General features: G+C 41.0%; 1 protein-coding gene across 1 annotated transcript in view; it reads right to left on the bottom strand.

Annotated features, from left to right (window-relative positions):
* SLC26A4 (solute carrier family 26 member 4) overlaps positions 1-23,390 on the bottom strand; it is a 52,959-nt gene extending 29,569 nt beyond the window's left edge. Inside the window, exons 1-7 of the mRNA XM_012746050.2 lie at positions 23,161-23,390; positions 21,565-21,704; positions 13,942-14,052; positions 12,104-12,288; positions 11,347-11,511; positions 4,102-4,254; positions 3,928-4,010 (exon numbers count right to left, since the gene is read on the bottom strand). Coding sequence (XP_012601504.2) covers positions 3,928-4,010; positions 4,102-4,254; positions 11,347-11,511; positions 12,104-12,288; positions 13,942-14,052; positions 21,565-21,704; positions 23,161-23,324 — 1,001 coding nt within the window. The 5' untranslated portion in view covers positions 23,325-23,390. The remainder of the gene's footprint in view (positions 1-3,927; positions 4,011-4,101; positions 4,255-11,346; positions 11,512-12,103; positions 12,289-13,941; positions 14,053-21,564; positions 21,705-23,160) is intronic.
* Between the last annotated feature and the right edge of the window lie 589 nt (positions 23,391-23,979).

Below are 23,979 nucleotides of genomic sequence, written 5' to 3'. Positions count from 1 at the left end.
ATGCCCACACACATAGTAGGTGCTCAGTATATGTTGGGAGAACCTAAATCTGCTAAACTCCTGTCACGCATTTGTACCATCTTTCTGGCCCTTAAGGCCCTTATTTGCCCCAAGCCAATTGAGGCCCTGACTGGACATCTTCTAATGACCTGTAAGGAACTTTCTTTTAGCACCTGCCTTCCTTCCATGGACGTAACTCTTTCCAATTGTTATGCTCACTCAGTGGGCCTGTTTGGCCTCAGCCAGCCCTGTCAGGCCTGATCATGAGCTAGCACTACCAAGAGCCTAAAGGGGAGAGTGTGTGAACACACACTCATCTGAACAGATGACAATAGGGAGAGGGAGACCTTGAAGAGCCAAAACAAAAAACAACAACAAAAAAAAACCTCCTACAGGAGAGACAGGCACAATAAACATAATGCCAAGTGCACATTTTCACTCCAGATTAGAACTGAGCACTGGGCACATGCACCACCAGTCCAGCTAGAGGGGAAAAGTGGCCCCCAGAAAGCAGCCAGGAGAAAGCCTCTGTGATGCTATAGGCCTCCCCACTGCTGTTCTCCCTTGTGCCACACTGTCAAGTGCAACTGCAAAGCACATCACTTTACAGTGGTAACAACCATGATGACCAAGAGGACCTCTGGCACTGAGAGGAGAGGAGGAGAGAGGACCAGTCACATGTGATCCAAGATGAGGCAGGAGAGAATTAGAGCAAGGATTAAAATGTAGAGGACAGAGCAGTGGTTATGGGCTTAAACACACACACACATACACACACAAACACACACATACACACACTATGACGGAGGAGGTAAGAGAAGCCTGGGCTTGAGGAGTGAGGAGCTGCGTGCCATAAGAGCTGCAGGACAAAGAGCAGACGCATGAGAAGAGATGCATGTTGTGACCGGCCTTAAGAGTCTGCTGGTTAAGACACCACCTTGATGAGAGAATGACAGACTCTTAGTGGGATGCTCAGATGCTGACTGGACGTGGGGACATGGAGAAGTTGCATATTTGTACCAGGAGAGACAGTAGAGAGAAGGGCATGGAGCCACAGGTTTTGGCTGTCCAATGGGATGTTGTTATTGGAGACCAAGTGATCCTAACATACGGTCCTGGCCCCCAAAGGATAAAAGGAAGCTTCCAACAGTAGCCTTATTGGAGAACTGAAGTATAGAGGAGAGCAAGAGGGGGTATATCAGTCTTTTCTTTTTTTTTTTTTTTGAGTCAGTCTCACTCTGTTGCCCAGGCTAGAATGCCATGGCATCAGCCTAGCTCACAGCAACTTCAAACTCCTGGGCTCAAGCAATCCTTCTGCCTCAACATCCCGAGTAGCTGGGACTACAGGCATGCGCCACCATGCCCGGCTAATTGTTTCTGTATATTTTTAGTTGACCAATTAATTTCTTTCTATTTTTAGTAGAGACGCAGTCTCACTCTTGCTCAGGCTGGTTTCAAACTCCTGACCTTGAGTGATCCTCCTGCCTCGGCTTTCCGGTGTGCTAGGGTTACAGGTGTGAGCCACCACGCTGGGTATATCAGTCTTTCTCTTCCTGTTCCTTTCATCGTGCTCACCCAGACACTTGAATATCTGCTTTTCTTGCTCTTTTCCAATCTCTCCACACCACTTTTTCTTTTTCAGGTTTGTTAATATCATTAGAATTATTTCTGTGCTACCAAGTAGGATCCGATCAGATAACAAAGGCCTTTCTTGTGGCTTATTCATAATGACTTGGGCTTGGGTATCTTATCCCTTCATCAGATGTTTTCTGAGCGCCTACTGTGAGATGAATACTGTGCTGGGAACACAGCGGAAGAACACGAATGAGGTCACTGTCCTCGGGAAGGAGCTTATAATCCTCAGGGCCAAGCAGGTTAAGTTAGCTGACCACGCTGAGCAGGTGGTCTGGCAAAGGGTTTAACTTGATTAAACTCAAGGGCAAGAGGCTAGAGATCCACTGTCAGGAGGAAGGCAGCCAGGAAAGCTCTGTAGAGGGCCAGGAAGGATACTGCAAAAATGGGCAGCAAAAATGAGTTCCCCAAGTCAATTGATGGAACATGGATTTATGGGACAGGGCATGTCCTGTGCACCACCTATAACTTGTTACAGATTAGGAAGCCTGACAAAAGGGATATATAGAATATGTTTCTATGTGATTGTTTATAACTACTGAAATAATCTGTTAGGATGAAAACTCCATATCTCAAGTAGTCACATTGCATCTTTTATCATTAAATCCCAGGCCCCTCCTCTGGAAAGCCTGATTCAATAGGTTTGGGGTGGGAACCAGCAATCTATATTTAAAAAGAGTGTCACAGGAGTCACACCACTAGGGGGCATCTGGGTGCGCTGCCACCCTGCCTCCGGGAAACAGTGGCCTGTCAGTCTGGAGTTTTCACACACACCGGGAACCTCTAAAGGTATATAGAGAGGTAAATATATTCACACACATAAATCTGGGTATTTTTACATATATAAAGAAACATAGATCATATCTAAATACATACATCAACATATAAAAAAAATTAAAATGGCCGGGCGCGGTGGCTCACACCTGTAATCCTAGCACTCTGGGAGGCCGAGCCTGGGGGATTGCTTGAGGTCAAGCTTTCCGAACCAGCCTGAGCAAGAGCGAGACCCCTGTCTCTACTATAAATAGAAACAAATTAATTGGCCAACTAATATATATATATATAGAAAAAAATAAGCCAGGCATGGTGGCACATGCCTGTAGTCCCAGCTACTCGGGAGGCTGAGGCAGGAGGATTGCTTGAGCCCAGGAGTTTGAGGTTGCTGTGAGCTAGGCTGACGCCATGGCACTCACTCTAGCCTGGGCAACAAAGTGAGACTCTGTCTCAAAAAAAAAAAAAAAATTAAAATATAGATATTTATACCAAAGAAAAGGGTCTCATATGATTCTTTCAAAAATGTAAGTTTGAGAAACAGTATAATGGATAATATGCAAATTGAGTCCCAAGTAGACAGTTGTCATTTTTAAAATATTTTTTGAACAGATAGTAGAAGAAATTGTAAGATCAATCAAATGGGAAGGCAGTGGTTCCCTGTGGAACAGGCACTAGGAGTGCACCTGCCTTAGCGTGGAACAAAGACTGGTACAAGGTTCCTTGCAAGTGTTAAGGGAGGAGAAATTAGTACTTACTGATAAACAGCAGGTCTAGTCATACATGCTGTGAGTTAATGTTACAAATATAATAAACATCTGGGATTTCTTTTAAATTCCATGTGATAACATTATAATGTAGGGCACTTTGTCCAGTCTGCATTTTATGAGCTGTCTCACTGGCGTTTCACAACAAGCTTGAGTTGAGGTTTTGGCTGCTGTCATTACCCTTGTCTTACAGGACAACCTCCCTGGGACCACAAAACTAGATGGTGACAGAGATGAATGAGGGACCTTGGTTTTTAGTCTTCTAATTCACCAAACTACCAAACATTTATAAAACTCCCCTTGAAGTTATAAAACTCCCCTGCGTTTTATTTATAGGTACAAATGCTATAATTATTATCTAAGATGAATAAACTAAACAGAGAATTTAGACTAGATGTCCTTGATTCCTTAAGCAGTTCGTTCACAGTGCAATAAATGTTACTAAATCATGATTCTATTTATATGATATTGTAATTATGAGTTTAAATTAGGAGTCATGTGTTAACTATATATGTTTGGCCCATTTTAAGAAAATGAAGAATAAAGAACATAGGGGCTGATTTTAAACAAATGACTTGAACTTTATCTACATATATACTGTTTGATAGTTTGCACAATGGCTATTTCTTCAAGATCACACACAAACAGGACGATTGAAGGAGCATTGGGGAAATGAAGCTTATAATAAAAGGTTTCATTTAAATAGGAAGTACTGATTTAATATATTAGTATTGTCTAAGAGGAACACCGTACTCACCCACTTGGAATGGATTTAACAATGCCAGCATTGTAATTTTTTTCCAAGTCAGCTCCATATGAAATGGCAGTAGCAATTATTGTCTGAAATAAAACAAAAGAAGAGTTTTTTCAAAACAACTCCACTTGTTTTAATAATTCTTTGCTGAATTTTCTAACTACATATTCTACTTACCACAATCACTTCTATAGGAATAGGGATTGGGATTTTGTGTTTAAATCGATCATTTAATTCTTTAACTGCCATGCAGATGACAATGGTGAGTAATCCAGCAATGAAATCAGCAAGATTGGTATTACCAATATTTTGAAAAATCTCAATCAAAGTCTGTAAAAAAAAATAATTTTATATACTTCCTGCTACATGGACACACATACAAAATCATTTCTCGCATGAATCTTCCCACATTAAAATTATAATATCATCATCAAACAACACCTAAAAGATTCACATAAAATCATTAACAATGTGCTGGTTACTACACAGACCATTCAGTACATGCAGTCTCTGCAATGAATGCATACACCAAATTATTAATAATGATTTACTTGGAAAGGTAAAACTGGGTAATTCTTATATTCCTCTTTTTGCTTGTCTATATTTTTATAATAAAATTGAAGATATTTTAAAATAAAAATGTCATTATACATATACTTTTACTTGATGAAAAACTTTAAAAGTTTATGTTTTAAAATGGTTTTATAGGTACTCATTAAGTGGCCTAATTTTCACCATGTTGGTAGAGTATTACTGAGACAAAGGCTGACAAACTCAAAACTCCCAATTGTTTGTTTTTATTTTTGTGTTTGTCACAATTAGCCAAAACTTTAGATAAAGCTCTTCTCTAAACCTAAATGATACAGATAATAACAAAATATTCCTAAAATACTTCCTATGTGGATACAGGTGGACTGATCCATTCTTTATCGCAAAGAGAAGCTATTGAATTGAGATATAGGCCCAGTGAAAATTTTTGGAAATAAATGTGGTGCTTTGTTTATCAAACTTGAACTAAGATGACTTAAATAATAGTAACTCTTCCCAAGTATACAGACAAGCCAGTTCAAGAAAAACTATTAAGAGTTTTGTTTTGTAAATAGGAGGTCTCTGGGAATCAAGGATGTTTTTAAGGAAATTAGCAAGGAAGAATCCCAGGAAAGAACACTGATGTCTTTGTTATATTAACTTCTGTCCTGTAGAAGGCATGATTGGAGAAGGGATCTTTGAGACAACTCTTTGAGACAAGTAATCTCCCGAGGAAGATTACTTTTCTTTGAATGAGTCCTTTTATAGATACATTTTTATATGAAGATAAAAGAGTGGAGCACCTTATAGTTTATAACATGTATTTTACTTATTTTTATGGATAACTATTCTTAACATAATTACATAATTACAACAATCTGGTAACAATTACGTATAATAAACATTAAGTAATCTAGGAGTCATTTGCCAGAAACCTCCACTCTCTGGAACACATTCGAGAGTAAAGGAATAGGGAGAGAAGTTATTGTGTAAGCAAAATCCATTCCACCGAGTGCCTGGACTGGAGTTCAGGCATTTAACTTGCAGGAAGTCTCTTGAACTTTCTTCACTCAGAGTAAAAGTTTGCTCTTATTTTAAACCCAATACTAACAAGTTTACTTTGTCTTCTTTCCAGAGTCACTGAAAATTGCTATCGGCAGATACACTGGCAATAATGAAGCAAGTGACAGCAAGGTGAAAAAGAAAATGGGTAAATTACCACAAACACATAATAACAAGAATTTAGGGCATTTAACACAGGAACAAATAGCCCTGTCTACCTCAAAGGCTTAAAGGTCATCATTGATGTCTGGACCTTTACATAATTCATTTTCTGATGGTGACGCTCATTAATGCATGAGCTAGGTATAATATTTTGATTAATTATCTATACAATAAAGGTTTACTTTTCAACTCAAGATGGAAAAATCAAAACCTAAAAGACAAAACATTTGGAATAAGTATCCCAATCAGGAAAACATTCTCATCTTACAAAAATAATCACTAGTAGATGCCCATTTAATCTATGAAAGTCACTTAGATCTTTGAATGAAAAGCACCTCTGGTGTATTAAAGATGTAATATGAGGCTGGGTGTGGTGGTTCATGCCTATAATCCTAGCACTTTGGAAGGCTGAGGTGGGAGGATTGCCTGAGGCCTGAAGTTTGAGGCTAGTCTGGGCAACATAGCGAGACCCAAACCCTACAAAAAAATTAGCCAGGCACAGTGGTACATGCCTGTAGTCTCAGCTACCTGGGAGGTTGAGTCAAGATCACATGAACCCATGCAATTGCACTCTATCTAGCCCCGGCAATAGAGTGAAACCCTGTCTAAAAATAAATAAATAAGGCCCAGCACAATGGCTCATACCTAAAATCCTAGTACTTTGGAAAGCCAAGGTGGGAGGATTGCTTGAAGTCAGTTCAAGACCAGCCTGAGCAAGAATGAGACCCTATCTGTACAAAATCTATAGAAATTAACCAAGTGTGATGGTGTTTGCCTGAGTTCCAGCTACTTGGGAGGCTGAGGCAGGAGAATCGCCTGAGCCCAGCAGTTTGAAGTAGCGGTGAGCAATGATGATGCCACTGCACTCTAGCCTGGGAGACAGAACAAGACCCTGTCATAAATAAATAAATAAATAAATAAATAAATAAATAAATAAATAAATGAATGAATGAATGAATGAATGAATGAATGAATGAATGTAACATCAGCTGCAAAAACCAAAATTGGTTTATATTACACAACTGCATCAAGCAAGGCATATGAATATATATGTGAGTTGCCTGTATATGTATTGAGTAAGCATTCAGGGTCTCTTACAAAAAGTTCTACAACAACAAAGAAATTAATTGGCCAACTGATATATATATAAAAAATTAGCCGGGCATGGTGGCGCATGCCTGTAGTCCCAGCTACCCGGGAGGCTGAGGCAGAAGGATCGCTCGAGCCCAGGAGTTTGAGGTTGCTGTGAGCTAGGCTGACGCCACGGCACTCACTCTAGCCTGGGCAACAAAGTGAGACTCTGTCTCAAAAAAAAAAAAAAAAAAAAAAAAAAAAAAAAAAAGTTCTACAACAGAAAGTTCAATCTATGTAGAAATAGAACTCACCCATATAAACTGAAATCATCAGACTGTACTCGAAGATATAGAAATGAGACTCTAAGAAATCACTGAACAGTATTTTTTGTTGAGTTTACTGTTAAAATACTTACTATAATAACATATTTAAAATATGGATATATATATATATATATGATTCTATATTTTAGCCTAGAATTCTAAATAGTTCAAATTATGATAATGAGCTTTTCTGTGATGGACAATATTTTACTATATTTCCTACCCATGTTTGGAGAATTTTAGGATCATTTCATCTAGATACATTCTTTGTTTTGCCCAGTATTACCTGGGTATAAGAAACAATAAGGACAAATCATGCCCAATGCTATGTATGAAAGAATTTATCAGTTAACTTTTGGAGCTGAATTTAAGTTTATTTCCATTAATATAACAAACCCTTCATAATCACCTCTTGCTGTCAGGCTTTTCCTGCTGTCAGATCTTCTGTGTATATACATATAGATCAATCCTTAAAGTGTTACTTTCTTTATTATAATGGCATAAATTTTACATAGCAAAATATTAATAGGTTCAAAGTAACAACTCTGATAAAGCTTAGTGGTGGCTTTCAAAACTCTGACCCTTGTCTATGGAGATGGGAAAATAATCAGAGAAGTGGACTAGGAGATTAATTTAGATAATTGGGTGCTACACAGTGGCATCAAGGGTATTACTAATTCTAAATTGTTGCCAACACCCTGTCATCTTGCCTTCTCTATCCTATATCCAGTATCTCTAGCATTTGTGAATTAAGGATTTTTTCTTTTTTCCCTAATATTTTCTCCTCCAATTTTTTATATTCATTATTTCCAGTTGTCAGTACTTCTTTAAGGGAGAAGGCAGGACAAACCAAAGTACAACCTTACAGCAAAAGGGATGTTAACAACATTCTGTAAAATATTTTACAATAACCTTACAGTCCTTCCTGGAAAAATGTACTACTGCTCTGCATTTATTGAAGGATTATTTCATGAATGACTGCAATAGTAATGTCATAAGCAAAATTCTCAGTTGGGGACTGAGTGACTTACTTAACCCTTATGCAATTATTTCTAGACCTGCTGATCCTTTCTTTTCAGAAGAGCAAGCTTGGCCGGGCGCGGTGGCTCACGCCTGTAATCCTAGCTCTCTGGGAGGCCGAGGCGGGCGGATTGCTCGAGGTCAGGAGTTCGAAACCAGCCTGAGCAAGAGTGAGACCCCGTCTCTACTATAAAATAGAAAGAAATTAATTGGCCAACTAATATATATATACAAAAAATTAGCCGGGCATGGTGGTGCATGCCTGTAGTCCCAGCTACTTGGGAGGCTGAGACAGGAGAATTGCTTGAGCCCAGGAGTCTGAGGTTGCTGTGAGCCAGGCTGACGCCACGGCACTCACTCTAGCCTGGCCAACAAAGCGAGACTCTGTTTAAAAAAAAAAAAAAAAAAAAAAAAAGAAGAGCAAGCTCATATTCACCACCACATAGGGATGATTGAAATACCTTCATCCAATGTGGCTGGCCTGTGAGGTGTTTCTTGCAAAGTCCTATGACACACACAACTGAAACGTCAAGAAAAATATTCAACAAGAAATAAGTCACATAATGATCGTATTTGGTTTAAAAACGATTTTGACCTTGGTCTAGTGTTTCCTGGTCACTTTTGTTCCTGTCAAAACTGAAATCATTTGCAGGAAGTTTCTTCTTAAACATAATCCTAGGAGACCAGAAGAACCATTTGCCATGTTCTGTGAAGGTCCAGCCATGGCCGAGGACCCAGGTCAACCACCGGTCCCGGCCTCTGGCGATCTGTGCAGATGCAGGGCTGACAATGTTCACACAGGGGGTCAGTCCGCTCAGTAAGGGATGTTTTGGTGGGTTCAGGAGTCAGTGGGTTTATATAGGGAGTGAACGGTGTCTGACACAGGGCGGGTTTTCAATAAATATTGATTGAATAAGATAAACTGAATGAATGAGAATGAAAGAATAAATGAATGAACAGCTGATGGGCAGAGAGTAAAAGAAGGATGTGTCAGCGGCTGCAAAAGTGACACATCCTGTTGGAATAAGGCAGCCAGAAGGACTCAAAGAGAACTGAGGACTTGGAAGGGGAGAAAAAAAAGCCAAGAATGCCCAAATGAATGTGGAAGCAAACAATTCTCACAACTCTAAGAAATTGCTACTATTATTAGCTCCATGCTACAATTGAAGACATTGAGGCTTAGGGAAGTTAAATATTAACTTCAAGGTCACATGGATGGTGGAATCAAGACTCCAAATCAAGTCTGTTGAAGTTCAAAGTCCATAGTCTTAGTCACTGTTATTCTGCATCTTATATCTACCCTCGCTGCTTACCATAGCACCTGGCCTGTAGTAAGCTCTTGGTAATATCTGTTGAATGGATGGAGTAATGTGCAATTATGGCACTGTTATAAAATTGAGGCTATTCCTGACAACCTCACTAATTCTTAGATATGTGTTGGCCTTACATTGTTTTACAAGCTAATAGATGGGTCATAAAAGGACTTAAACTCCATTCTTAATGTTGGCACATTCTTTCTATGTAGTATCATTCCTCCCAAGTTAGGATGATATCATGTTACTATTATCACAATTTTCAAGCATCAATAACACGCTTTATATAGAACATATATTTAGATCCAAGAGCTTTTTCAAATCAAATTAGTGCAATCTACATCCTCCTTCTGCATCTCTTTTGCATATTGAATCATCTCTGAATCTGATGTTCCTTTTCATCTATAATTGCTGAGACATTTATATTATGCGTTTTATGGACTCTCGTGGTTAGAAAGGGCCTGAGAGATACATTTCTAATTATTTCATTTTATAAATAAGAAAGAAAAGACACTTTGAAATAATTTCAAAATAACTATTTTTTTTTTTTTTTTGGAGTACTTGTTATGTGCCAGCCCCTGAGCCCAGGGCTTCTCATCTATTCTTATTTAACAATTCAGTGAGGTGATTTTTTTTATTACTAAGGCATGGTGATTTGCTCATGTGGCTAATAGCTAGTAGAGTCAGAATATGAATCCAAGGCGAGGGTTGAAGTGGGGTGAAGGATCAAAAACCACCTGTTGAGTACAATGTATACTATTTGGGTGATGGGTACAATAAACTCCCTGACTTCACCACCATACAATTCATCCATGAAACCAAAAAAACCACTTGCACCCACTAAATCTACTGAAATTTTTTAAAAAATGAATTTGGTTCAACCAGCTCCAAATCTGAACTTGCAGTCACTACCCTACCTGATGTGTCCAAGGTCACTTGGCATGTCAGAGGCAAAGCTGAGATTAAACTCAAGTCTACTACATCCCAGACCAGTCTTTACTTCATTATACCACTTGGCTTTCATTTATTTATTTATTTATTTGTTTGTTTATTTATTTATTTTTTGAGACAGAGTCTTGCTGTGTTGCCCAGGCTAGAGTGAGTGCCATGTGTCAGCCTAGCTCACAGCAACCTCAAACTCCTGGGCTCAAGCGATCCTGCTGCCTCAGCCTCCTGAGTAGCTGGGACTACAGGCATGCACCACCATGCCTGCCTAATTTTTTCTATATATATTAGTTGGCTAATTAATTTCTTTCTATTTATAGTAGAAACAGGGTCTCGCTCTTCCTCAGGCTGGTTTTGAACTCCTGACCTCAAGCAATCCACCTGCCTCGGCCCCCCAGAATGCTAGGATTACAGGCGTGTGCCACCGTGCCTGGCCTTTCATTTACGTTTTAAGTTCAGTAATTATTTCAGAAACCATTTTGACCAATTGAGAACAATGATTTGAAAATCTCTCTTCTTTATTTATTTTTCTGAGACAGAGTCTTACTCTGTCACTCAGGCTGGAGTGCAGTGGTCTCATTATACCTCACTGCAACCTCAAACTCCTGGGCTATGGGATCCTCCTACCTCAGCCTACCAAGTAGCTGGGACTACAGCCATGAGCCACTGTGCCTGGCTAATTGTTTAATTTTTTTGTAGAGATTGGGTCTCACTATGTTGCCTAGACTGGTCTCAAACTCCTGGCCTCAAGCGATCCTCCCATTGGCCTCCCAAAGCTCTAGGATTACAGACGTGAGCCACTGCACCCGATCAAATGTGCCTTCTTCAATGTTACTCCTGATTTAATGCTTCTTTCAGAGGAGAAGTAATAAAGTGCTTTCAATGGCTCCCAAAATACACACAGAGGAGAATGGGTTTTCCAGACTCAAGTTAAAGAGAGAGAGAGTATATTTTTTGAACAGTGACCCTTCCCTGGAGTAAAAAGCAACACTTACGTAGATAATGGAGAGAACCCCGTTATAATTTTTGGTTGAAACGTTGAGGACAATCTTTAGCTGTGAAACCAGCACTTGGAAGGCAGCAGCTGTTGTGAATCCACCAACCAAAGGATCTGCCAAGTACCTCACTATGAATCCAATCTGCAAACCTCCAAATATCAACTAGGAAAAGAAGAAGGAAGGAAAAATTAAATGTTTGCCAGAGAGAAGAACCAACTCTCTGGAAATATTAACAAATTAAGCTTAACACCAATTAAAACACTGGTATCCTGCCTATAGCACAACAATACTTGTAGGATACATCTGAATTTCTCAATGCCCTGTCTCTCCCCACCCCTCCGCCACTCTAAAATTTGAAAACATGTGATATAAACCCTGAAGTATTTCTATATAAGTACGAAGAAAAGCAAAAATCATGTAGCTTATTTCTATGACTTTCAGGTCCTGCGGCTCCGCTCACCAGAACACTTTTTTCTCTTTTATGGATTCCGGAACACTTCCCTTCTCTCATCCTCAATTGAATTACACATATTCTTCTGTGCTTTTTTTCTGTCTCTGACCTTGATGATAAGTGAGCCTTAACAAGTGGAGTCTTGCTGACTATTTTAGCATCTGACCTAAAACAAAAAATAACTTTTTGGGAGCCAGGAAATTGTTTTGTTTTGCTTTTAGGAGAATCTTTAAGTCCATAGGCTTTAAGGTTAATTTCAAATAAAAATTATACCGATCTATATTTTACTCGTAAGTCCATTACCTGTATGATTCCAACCAAAAGAGTAAGGGTGCTCGCAATCAACACTCTTGCTGAATCTCTAGCGGCAGAGTCTACCATGGTAGCGTTTAATGCAGTTCCGTTACTGCTTGGTACGAGAAAGTTTTCGTCGGGGGCCATGCTCAGAACAACAGATCCCACCATTAAACTGACCACTGGAAAAGGTCCTGGGGAAAAAAGTCTCTAACGATTAATCAGGTATTAATCACAAATGTTCAACATGTCTACATAGGATTGGAAAGTTGTGTGAAATAATTAGCTGTGACTAGAAAAATATTGCTGGTTCACAATGTAAGCTAAAAAGCAGATGTCTCAAGCAATCGTGATCCAGAAATGGGGGAGAGAAACACGTAGGTAGGTGATTATAATATAGCACTCAGATGCTTTGTGAGTACGTAGGAAGGGCATCTAATCTACCTGTGATTCTCATGTGTTTGGGGGGGTGGAGGAAGAGATGAGAGTTGTCAGTAAAGGTTTCCTGGCATGAAAGAGTTATCATAGGTGACCAATAAAATAAAATCAATCAATCAATAAAAAGATTTCCTGGCAGAGGTAGCATATAAATTGAGTTCTTACTAGTTCCACTCAATTTTTATTCCATATAAGCTCATTTATTTCCTAGAGTGTCCAATGTCTTGATCTCTGTGAACCTGAGTACCACTATCAATATCACAGGATCCAAATTAGGATTAAGAAACAGCAAAGGGAGTGTATAGATTCTTTTTTTATTTTTGTACGGCAAATTTTTTCATATCAAATGCCAATCTGTAAGAGTTTATGTTTTAAAAATTTACTCTTTTCTTCCAGCAACTGCTTCATTTGCTACTGATATTTTTATCAATAATGATGATGATGATGATACAATCCTTTGATCATGGAAAGTTTTAGGTTGGGAAGACTTAAAACCCAAACCCAGTCACCTGAAATGTCTAAATATGTAGACTACCAAATAGAAAAATCAGCTTCCATATTCTTCATCTGGTTACACATTTGATACTGCTCGATTCTTCAAAGTGAGGAAGTTCTCTCAACCTATCAACAACCTCTTCCTGATCTGCTTCTCCAGACAAGGCAACATGATAGACACCGGAGGAGATACAACTAAGGACAGGGACATGGGTTGGGGATGGAGTAGATGGTTGTATTTGTTTCAAGAGGATTATCCAGGTAGATGTGTCTAGCCAGCAGATGGATGTAGGAGCAAAATTATCTCTAGTATAAATGTCAAAGTCACAAAATAGCATTAAGACATTCATTTACTAGAACATTCTGGCAAAAGAGAATTCAAATTTTAGGAATGGCAGGAAAACTTATTATAAGCCATACAAAGAAGGAAAGCCAACTTAGCTTAGCTTCTGAATTGTTTTGGCAAGATTTTGCCAGTTTCCTGATATAAGCAACTTAAAATAAGTATGTTCTTTAATGAAAGAATGAATATGTATTTGATGAACATAATTTAGTGCATACTAACTTAATCAAGTAAAATGGTTGGTTCAAAAACCCTGTGAGATTTTCTTCCCTGTCATTTTATATTTTGGTAGAGAACACTTTTTATATATGAAGTCAAATGTATTACATTTAAAAAAATCAAAACATGCTAAACTTTGAAGGTAAGCTATAATTTTCAGTCTTTCAATTTTCTCCTCTTCATAAAAAAGTTATGTAACTAACTAACATCATTGAATAGAAAAAGTAGGCAAAGTATTGACACCCTATTTCCCTGAAAAACATTAACAAAAATATAGAAGCATAATACACATAATATAGCCAAAACACTTAAAACATGAACAAATACAATCATAAAATATGCTTATAATTACCAACTGAGATATGTCTTGATGTTCCAAAGATAAAGTATGTCAGGATAGGGAAAAAAGCAGAGTAGAGACCATATCCAACAGGAACTGAAGCTAGTAAAGCATACGCCATCCCTGAAAGTACATCCAAAATGATTAAATTCACAAACAAAAGTTATGATATACAGACAGTCCCCAACTTAAGACTTTTTACTTTATGGTGGTGCAAAAGCAATATGCATTTGGTAGAAAGTGTATTTTAAGTATTCATATAACCATTCTGTTTTTCACTTTCAGTATAGAATTCAATAAATTACATGAGATATTCAACACTTTATTATAAAATAAGCTTTGTGTTAGATGGTTTTGCCCAACAGTAGCCTAATATAAATGTTCTGAGGACATTTAAGATAGGCTAGGCTAAGCTATGGTGTTTGGTCGGTTAGGTGTATTAAATGCATTTTGACTTAAGATATTTTCAACTTCTATCTTGAAGTTGAAACTTCAACTTCTATCTTCTGAAGATAGAACTTCAACTTCTATCTTCTATTTTCAACTTCTATCTATGGTGAGTAGAGGAGTATCTGTCTTTCTACTGCAACAACCTTTTCACAAATATTCTCAATTTACAGCTTCAACACATCAGGTCCTGAGTTGTCTATTTTGCACAGAGGCTGTGACTATGCTAGTATGCAGAACAGCGTCCGCATCAGTTGGGATAAAGGATTGTATCTACAGGCATCACTCGCTCAAATCAATCAACGCAAGTGATCAGTAATTCAGTCATCCACTGATCAGATCAGTGGGGAAAAACAATCAAGTCAGTCATTGATTAAAAACTCAGTCAGGCCGGGCGCAGTGGTTCACGCCTGTAATCCTAGCACTCTGGGAGGCCGAGGCGGGCGGATTGCTTGAGGTCGGGAGTTCAAAACCAGCCTGAGCAAGAGCGAGACCCGGTCTCTACTATAAATAGAAAGAAATTAATTGGCCAACTAATATATATAGAAAAAATCAGCCGAGCATGGTGGCGCATGCCTGTAGTCCCAGCTACTTGGGAGGCTGAGGCAGCAGGATTGCTTGAGCCCAGGAGTTTGAGGTTGCTGTGAGCTAGGCTGACACCAAGGCACTCACTCTAGCCTGGGCAACAAAGCGAGACTCTGTCTCCAAAAAAAAAAAAAAAAAAAAAAAACCTCGGTCAATTCAGTCCAAAGGCTCAGACCAGTTTTGCACGTCAACAGTTTTATCTGAGTTCAGTGTTCCTCTGAGTTCTGAGAGGCACAGTCAGTGTTGCACTATTCTTTCTCCTTTCTTGTTGTGGAAGAAAAGTTAGATCCAAAGGAAGAAAAAAAATGTCAATTATATATAGCAGCAGGCAAGACAACGCTACCATGGTAAAGGTGGTCGATTCCTCCACCAGGCTATGCCAGCAGACTCAAAGCCCACGAGTGTCTGGCTATGGAGAAATCAACATTTCAGTATACATGGGGGTTGGAAGAGGATAGTGACACATTTTTTTCCTTCATTAAATACTTAGGTGGTCAGCACATCTTACTCCATTTGACCTCCCCACCTTTCACTCACAATGAAAGAAAATCAAGCCCTTTGACCTTTGGGCCATTAATAAAGGATTACATTTACAAAAGTTTTTAAAAAGTGGCAACAACCTAAATATCCTGGCCCACAGGCAGTCAAAATTATTTATTGAATGAATGTCCCAAAACAGGGAAGTGGTTAACTGAATTATGCTTCATACATTTTAATTCTATAGAATGAAATTGATGTAATGTATAGAAGTACATTTATTAACATGGAGAGAGGAGAAGTAAAAGGAAAAACAGTGAGAAAAATCAAGATTCAAAACTGTGATGATAAGTATGCACGTCCCACTTTTGTAAAAGTAAACATGTACATTATATGCATAAAAAATCTGAAGAAGTTTTTAGTTTAATATGGAGTAATTCAGATATGCAAAAAAGACAATGAATAACATAATAAACACCCATGTATCCATCATCTAGCTTAAGAAGTAAATTATTGCCAGTGCAGTTGAAACTCTTTTATATTCTTCCTTCCTTGAGGAAGTATATGCAAAATTAATAGTTGTTGAATGAATGAATGCTCATTGTAGAAAATTAGAAAATACGTGTAAGGAATGTGAAAAAACACCTTCTCCATAAACTAGAAGTTTCCTTTGATCCTACCATATAGATAACCCATTAATATTTTAGTAAATATCTTACTAGACACACACACATATTAAAGTATAATGAAATATCTGGAAATAATGACCACCAAATTCAGGATAGTGGTTGCCTTCAGAGGGTAGAAGGAAAAAAGAGAATGAGAGTTTGAGGTTGCTGTGAGCTAGGCTGACGCCAAGGCACTCACTCTAGCCTGGGCAACAAAGTGAGACTCTGTCTCAAAAAAAAAAAAAAAAAAAATAGAAGTGGACAGTAGACTCCTGATAGCTCTGAATCACAAGATAGCACTACGAGGGCTGCATCAATCTTTCACTCCCTCATGTAAATTTTTTTTAATTGCACAAATCAGAAAGATCCCATAATCCTTAGCAACTCCCAGCCTTCTCAGTACCTTGATCCTGTTTTCTCTGATGAGTTCTTCCACCACTCCCCAGCTTCCCAGCCAACGATTGTACCATGGACCTTGTCATCACTTTGCATCACCAGCTCTGAAATCTCAATTCTGAGCCTCCCTCTCTCCAGCTACAGCCTCTGAACCTTCCAGCTCACCAGCTCCAGAATGCTTATTTGCAGCATTTCTTTGTCCCCAGGAGGCTTCTAATCCATTAACTGGTCCACTTTCTCCCTATCCTTGGCATCCTTCATTTCCATCGTTGCCATGCCCAGATTCCAAGGAATTCTGCAAATACTCTTCACTCCTTTGCTTCACTTTCTCTCTCCTTCCTTTTCTTGTCCAGTAAAACCCCAATCTAGCTGAACCTGAACGCCTACCTTTACCATGACAGCCTCCGAGCAGCTGGATAAACAGGGCTGGAGGCATTCACACCTCGGCTGACCGGTTTCACGAGAACTGTGTGGTCACTAGTCCCAGATAGACACTCAGTGCTGCCTGGCAGTCCAATTACATCTAGGAAAGGTGCTTTTTCTCTCAGACAACTACTCAATGCTTCCCTACTTACCTCAAATTGCCCAACCCCTTCTCCAAAGTTAACAGACATATCTTACACACTTAATCAAAAAGAACAGCATCCACAAGAGATGCTCCCAAGTTGCTTTTTAGCAAATTGCCAAACCTCTCTGCATCTGCACTATTGGGACTGTCATTCTTCCTTTGAAAATGAAGACATAACCCTCCTGCCTTTAAGGAGTAATCCCCTTACTTCTATTCTCAAACTTGTCCACACTTGCCCCTTTCACTACTTTTTTTCTAGTAGCTTCTCCACTACTTTTTGGACCATAACATCTCTTTATTTCTACAGGGTCATTCCCACCAGTTCACAAATATGTTCTAGTATCTCCCATATTAAAAGAAAAACAGGGCCAGGTGCCAACACTGTGGGAGGCCAAGGCAGGAGGATCGTTTGAGGTCAGGAGAACAAGACCAGCTTGGGCAACATAGTGAGACCCAGTCTCCACAAAAATGAAAAAAAAAAAAAAAATAGCTGGGCATGGTGGCAAGAGCCCATAGCCCCAGCTACTCAGGAGGCCGAGGTAGAAGGATTGTTTGAGGCCAGAAGTTAGAGGTTGCTGTGAAGTATGATGACACCACTGCACTCCAGCCCAGGCGAGAGAGAGAGAGAGAGAGAGAGAGAGAGAGAGAGAGAGAGAGAGAGAGAGAGAGAGAGAGAGAGAGAGAGAGAGAGAGAGAGAGAGAGAGAGAGAGAAAGGAAGGAAGGAAAGGAAAGGAAAGGAAAGGAAAGGAAAGGAAAGGAAAGGAAAGGAAAGGAAAGGAAAGGAAAGGAAAGGAAAGGAAAGGAAAGGAAAGGAAAGGAAAGGAAAGGAAAGGAAAGGAAAGGAAGAAAGGAAGGAAGGAAGAAAGAAAGAAAGGAAGAAAGGAAGAAAGGAAGAAAGGAAGAAAGGAAGAAAGGAAGAAAGGAAGAAAGGAAGGAAGAAAGGAAGAAAGGAAGAAAGGAAGAAAGGAAGAAAGGAAGAAAGGAAGAAAAGAAAGAAAGAAAGAAAGAAAGAAAGAAAGAAAGAAAGAAAGAAAGAAAGAAAGAAAGAAAGAAAGAAAGGCAAACCCTTCCTTCAGTCCATCAGCATCTCTTATCTCCCTCTAATTCATGGCAAAACTTCTTAAAAACTGTCTGTAATCCTTTATCATATGCTACCCTTCAGGAATATTCAACACTATCTGACCCTTTATCCACTGTTGTTTTTTTCTTTTTCTTTTTATGAAAAACAAAAAGAAAGAAAAAGAAAAGCAAAGCTTTTCTCTTGGCTTCTGAGGACACATTTCTTTGATTGTTCTTTTCCTTTAACTTCCTGGGCTCATTTTTCTTAGGCTCTCCATTGCTCTGTCCTCATCTTCCTAACCCCTAAGTACTCCAGCCCCCTTCTCTTCCCCATCTGCCTTTTTTCTTGGGTAACCACAGGCATTCCCACTCTTTTAAATATCACCTCTAAAGTGATGCTTTCCTGATTTTTATGTCTAGTCCAGACCTCTCCTCTTTATTTCACACTCACAGTAGCTCCAACTTCTCTATTTGGCTTCTTAGATATCTCACATGCATCTCAAACTTAGCATGTCCAAAAGGAAACTTGATTTTCCATCCCAGACCTGCTCCTCGGCCAGTCTTTGCCATTTCAATAAATGATGTAACTATCTACCCAGTTGCGCAAGCCAACAATCTTGGAGGCATCTGTGATTTTCATCCACACTCATCAGTATATGTCAGCAATTCTTGCAGCAAAAATATTTTTCAGACCTTGCAGCTCTCTCCATATCCTGCCTGATCCGGTTCCAGCTGACACACCTGTCCTCCCTCCAATTCACAGCGATGTCCCCACAGGGCTAGGAATAGGGTGAGGCAAGTGAGGTGCCTAGGGCATAAGATTAAAAGAGGACTTGCCCTGGGAGTGAGCATGACCCTTCCCTCATCCTAACTCCAGCCCTGACTAACCTTATCTCATTGTTTACCCACCCTCCCCCACTGCACTCACCCACACTAGAATTCTTCTTGTTCCTCCCCACAAATTCTGAACTCCAGTTGGCCTTAGGGCCTTTGCACCTTGACCTAGTACACTTTTCTTTCTGCTTGTCACAGGGCCGCCTCCTTGTCATCCTCTGGTCTCTAACTAAAGTTTACCTCCTCAGCAAGGTCTTCCTTGACCACTGTATCTAAAAATAGACCTCCCTTCCCAAATTAATCCCTATTACAGCACATTTAATCCACCACAATGAAAATCACAATCTATAATTATTTTTCTATTTATCTACTTATTTAATTCCCAACTCTCTCTCTCAAAATGAGCGCCATGAGGTCATGACTTGTGCCTGTTTGTACGCCACTGAATCCCTCTGACCGAACACTTGGCATGAAGAATTCATCTATAAATATTAAGCAAATGAATGATAAATGAATGTATGAATGAGCCAGATTAACCTCCCAAAAATTTGCCTTACAAAGATGATTTTATAGAGATAATGTTTCTGGAAAAACATATTACTCATAAAGTAAGGAACTACACAGTGTATAAATTAAGATTGTAGGAATTAGACTACAGGATTAAACATCAGTTTAACCATTTACCAGGTTTATGACCTTGGGCAAGATTTAGTAGATTGCTCATCTATTGAAAAGGAGATAATAATAGCACCTACCTAGCAGGGTTGCTGTGAGGATTAAATGAGATAACTAGCCAAAGCCCTTCGTAGAGTGTCCAATACTTATTAAACAAAATTAATTCTTACATAAGATACTCATCTATGAAAACTGGGGAGACATGGAGTTTGAAAACTATTTTTCCTATATAAAGATGATTCATTCTCAGGAATGCAAATCAGTGTTCACTAATACGCCATCTATTATGTGCCAGTCTCTGTGCTAGACATCTGGCAAACAAACATGAATTATACATGGTTCCTGTCCCCTGGAGTCAAAGGGTGTTGCCACAACCCAACCATTATAGCCCACTGTGTAGAATACTTGGCGTTGCTTAACCTATGAACTGCATAACCCACCCTCTCCCTATCTCTCCCTCACTCTACCCTCGCCCCTCAGTCTGCCTTCGTGATTGAAAACATGCTCGATCAGGCTAAGGCTCCTCACTGGGGACACAGGACAGCCTCCTGCTTTCTGGGAATCTACCTGGCCCGCTCTGGGTAATCATGAGAGCTCCACAGCCAAATTTTAGCTCACAATATTGCTCAACATTTATTACTAACTTCTGAAATAGTCTATTTTCAAGCCATCCCCACTCCATTCGGCTTCCTATCACTTGGCAAACTCAGTCTTAGTCCTCCGGGAAACGCAGCTTTGACAGCTCAACTTCTAGGAAGCCATTCCTGATCCCCCAAGACTGGATTGAGTGTGCCCTATTTGTATTCCCTTATCAGGCAACCCTGCCACAGCCCTTATCACACTGAATTGTTATCATCTATCTCTCCCAGGTTGGACTATGAGCTCCTTCCAAGCAGGTGGTGCATCTTATTCATGTCAGCATTCCTAGTGTGTGGCATACACTAGGTGCTCCATAAAATTATAATAAATAAGTGAGATTTCTGTTTTCATGGTTGGGGCCTTTGGGGAATTGGGCCAAATAGTGGGGGGGGGGGCAGAAACAAGAGAATGGAGATGAGGTGCAGAAAAATGTCCATACCACTATGCAGCAGCAATGCAACAAATTTCTAAGAATGCTTATGGAAATATGATGGGATAAAGTCCATTTCAAAAAGAAAGAAAACAAAACTACCTGTGATGGGAAATTTTCCCAAAGATTAAAATAAGAGAATGGATTTTAAAAAAAGAGCAGAGCACTCATGTATATAGTCCAGGCTAAGATACTTCCTTTGCTTTCCCTTAAGCTAGTTTCAAACTGCAGGTCAAGACCCATGTTTGAGTTATAAAATAATTTAGTGGGCTGCAATCAGCATTTTAAAAAAATAAGATTAGAACAGAATTTAAAAATCAGAGTGCGTCACTTGTAGTGAGGATAAATATTTGACAAAACTTTATTATTTATTTATTTTGAGACAGTGTCTCCCTCTGTCATCCAGGCTGGAGCACAGTGGTCTCATCACAGCTCACTGCAACCTGTAAGTCCTGGCCTGGTGCGATCCTCCTGCCTCGGCCTCCCAGAGTGCTAGGATTACAGGCATGAGCCACCTCGCCCAGCCAAAACGTTAGATATGTGTGTACAGATCATGATGTGACACATATTCATACTGTGAGTTGTGGTCAACTAAAATTGGGAAGCCACTGCTTAGTATATGCCTGTTAAGTTGGAGCCATGCAGCTAGGGAGCAGCAGAGTTTCCCAGGAAGAGAACCCTAGGGAAGTGGAGAAAAGAGGTGAATTTCTCTACTGAGGGGCTCTAGAGGAAAGACAAGGCCTTGAAAGGCGAGCAAGGATCCGGCACAGATGTATGGCAGCCGAGGACATGTTTTGAACCGCTGCTGGAGACTGTAACTCTCAATCACTTGGAAGCCAATCCACCAACATCTTACCTTGCAGCGTACCCACCAGTCCAGTACTAACTCCTGAAATGACGTCACTGAGCAGCCACTCCTTGACTCGGTATTTGGGGAGCCATTCCAAGACGGGCATGAGACTCTTCAGCAGGCCAAAGGCTCTCTTTCTTGAACAACTGTCAAAAAGCAAGTGGAAACTGGGTTTCCAATTCAATCTCAGCATAACCAATTGCAAATCACTAAGTGATGAAATGAACTCAGCTGATATTTATAACTATTTAGAAAAAGAATAAGGATTTCATGCAAAATACTAACACTGAAGTGCTTACCATGCTTTTGCCAAGAATAACATCTATCGTTTTAAATGTACTATACTAGAAAACAGGATTAATTTTCCCCACCCCTCCTGCCTTTCTTATCCCCTAAGAAAATATCCCTACACAAAAACACATTTTCCTGTCCAGCCAGGGACTGATTAAAGTGGAGTCTCTAAATGGAGATTAATTTTCAGACTTCTAAGCCAGGCGCCTTCTTCTTATTATTATTTCCTTTAGAGAAAAACAAACACACTCTGTATATTTTGGCAATACAAGTTTGGAGCCAGTTTTTACAAACATCTTAACATGAATGTATACTTTGTACCTTCCTACTTAGTACTTTTTAAATTCAGCAACATATAGATAAAAGAAAAAAATCAAAAGTAGGTGGATATTATTTGACTGCTGGTTTCAATAAACTGTTTTTTTTAACAATTTGACATTTATAAGAAGTTTTAAACGACTCAATTTTTGATATTAAGGAATTATTTTTAGGTGTGATAATGGAATGTGGTTATATTTTTTAAAAGAGTCTTTAGAGGTACTACTAAAATATATAAAGACAAAAAAGATACACAGTATGGGATTTGCTTCGAAAGACACTGGAGGGGAGGGGGCAAGTGGGTGGTGATAGATGAAAGAAGATTAATTTGAGTTGATTATGGTTGAAGCCTGGTGATGAGTAAAATCATGCGACCCGGATTCTTTATGCTACTATGTCTACTATTGTATATATTAACATTTGAAATGTTCTCTAATAAAAGGTTTTTAAAAAGAAAATGTGGCAGTTAGTTAACGGCTCTCTAAGTTTATGTTAGTGGCACCCGCTTATGGGTGGCACATCTGGGTTTGGAGACTGAGGCGTTCCTCCGCACGCCGCCTCCTGCTGAAGTGCTTGGAGCACGTAGGCTCCGGGCAGTCTAGCTTTCCTCCAGGGTCCCTAATTGAATGTCCCCGCCTGCAAAGGACTCCTGCTCAGGTTACCCATCATGTCCTGTAAACTCTCCCCTCTCGCCCCCCTTTCCACGGTCGGGCCCTCACAAGCAGGCGGCAGGGGCCCACTGCACCCCAAGGGGCACTCCAGGTTTCCTCCACAGAGGAGAAAGGGAGATGGGGCTCTCGGAACCCAGTCCCCACAGGTGAGTTTCGTTTCACCCTCCGACCAGGAAGGGTAGCACTGAGGACGGAGACCCAGCGTCCGGCCTCTGGGAGAAGCAGCCGGCGCCCCGGGCCGGCCGCCCGCATCCCGCGCCCGCCGCAGGGCACGTTTTCCCGCCCGCCGCCCCGCCGCCCCGCCGCCCCGCGCGGCCGCTACCTGCAGCCCTTGCTCAGGCTCTCCCGCAGCGTCTTGCGCTCCTGCAGGCGCCGCTCGTGCCTTTGCTGGAAGGCGAGCTCGCTGTAGACCGGCCGCGACACCACGTAGCTGTAGCTGTACTCGGCGAGCTGCGGCGGCTCGGCTCTGCCGCCCGGCCCTGCCATGACCTGCGCCGCGGGACGGCGAGGACGAGCGAGATGCAGCGAGCGAGGACAGGTGCAGGTGAAGAGCGAGGAGCGGGAAGAGGGAACCACCTGTTAGCTGCCTCCCGGCCCCGCCAGTCGCCGCCGACCCGGGCGAGCCGGGCCCGCGCCCTGCAGCCCCCGGCGTTGGCGTCTCGCCGCCCCACGGCGCGCCCCGCCAGCCCGCAGGGGGGCACCTGAGCACCTTGCAGTCCCGGGGCCTGCACCTGCTGCCCGGACCCCACCCCCAACTTCGATGGGAGTGAGCTTCGCTTTGGGGGCTTCCAGAGCTCGACCCAGTCCCTCCCGCGAGCTGCTAGGGCGCTGTCCGCGTCCTGAAATCTCCCCCAGACCAGGGCTGGGGCCGGGCCCCGGGCGCGGGCGAGGCGGAAAGGGGACCCTGGGAGCGTCCCTCCCTCCCGGCACGCGGCCCAGGACGCAGCCTCAGGCGAGCCCTGCGAGAGAAGCGCCGGCCCGGCCCGACGTGGGACCCTCAGGGCGAGCTCCCCGGCCCCGGCTGCGTGCGCTGCGGGCAAATTCCAGCAGCGGTCGCCGCGCTCCCGGAGGCAGAACTTTCCTCGGGTGGAGCAAGTCTCTCCCCCCGACCTGTTCTCCTAGTCTTAGAAAGAAGGCTGCT

The sequence above is a fragment of the Microcebus murinus genome, chromosome 9, assembly GCF_040939455.1.
Source record: "Microcebus murinus isolate Inina chromosome 9, M.murinus_Inina_mat1.0, whole genome shotgun sequence".
Lineage (NCBI taxonomy): Eukaryota > Metazoa > Chordata > Mammalia > Primates > Cheirogaleidae > Microcebus > Microcebus murinus.
The sequence above is the reverse complement of the archived record's forward strand: the minus strand, read 5'-3'. Positions and strand labels throughout refer to the sequence as shown.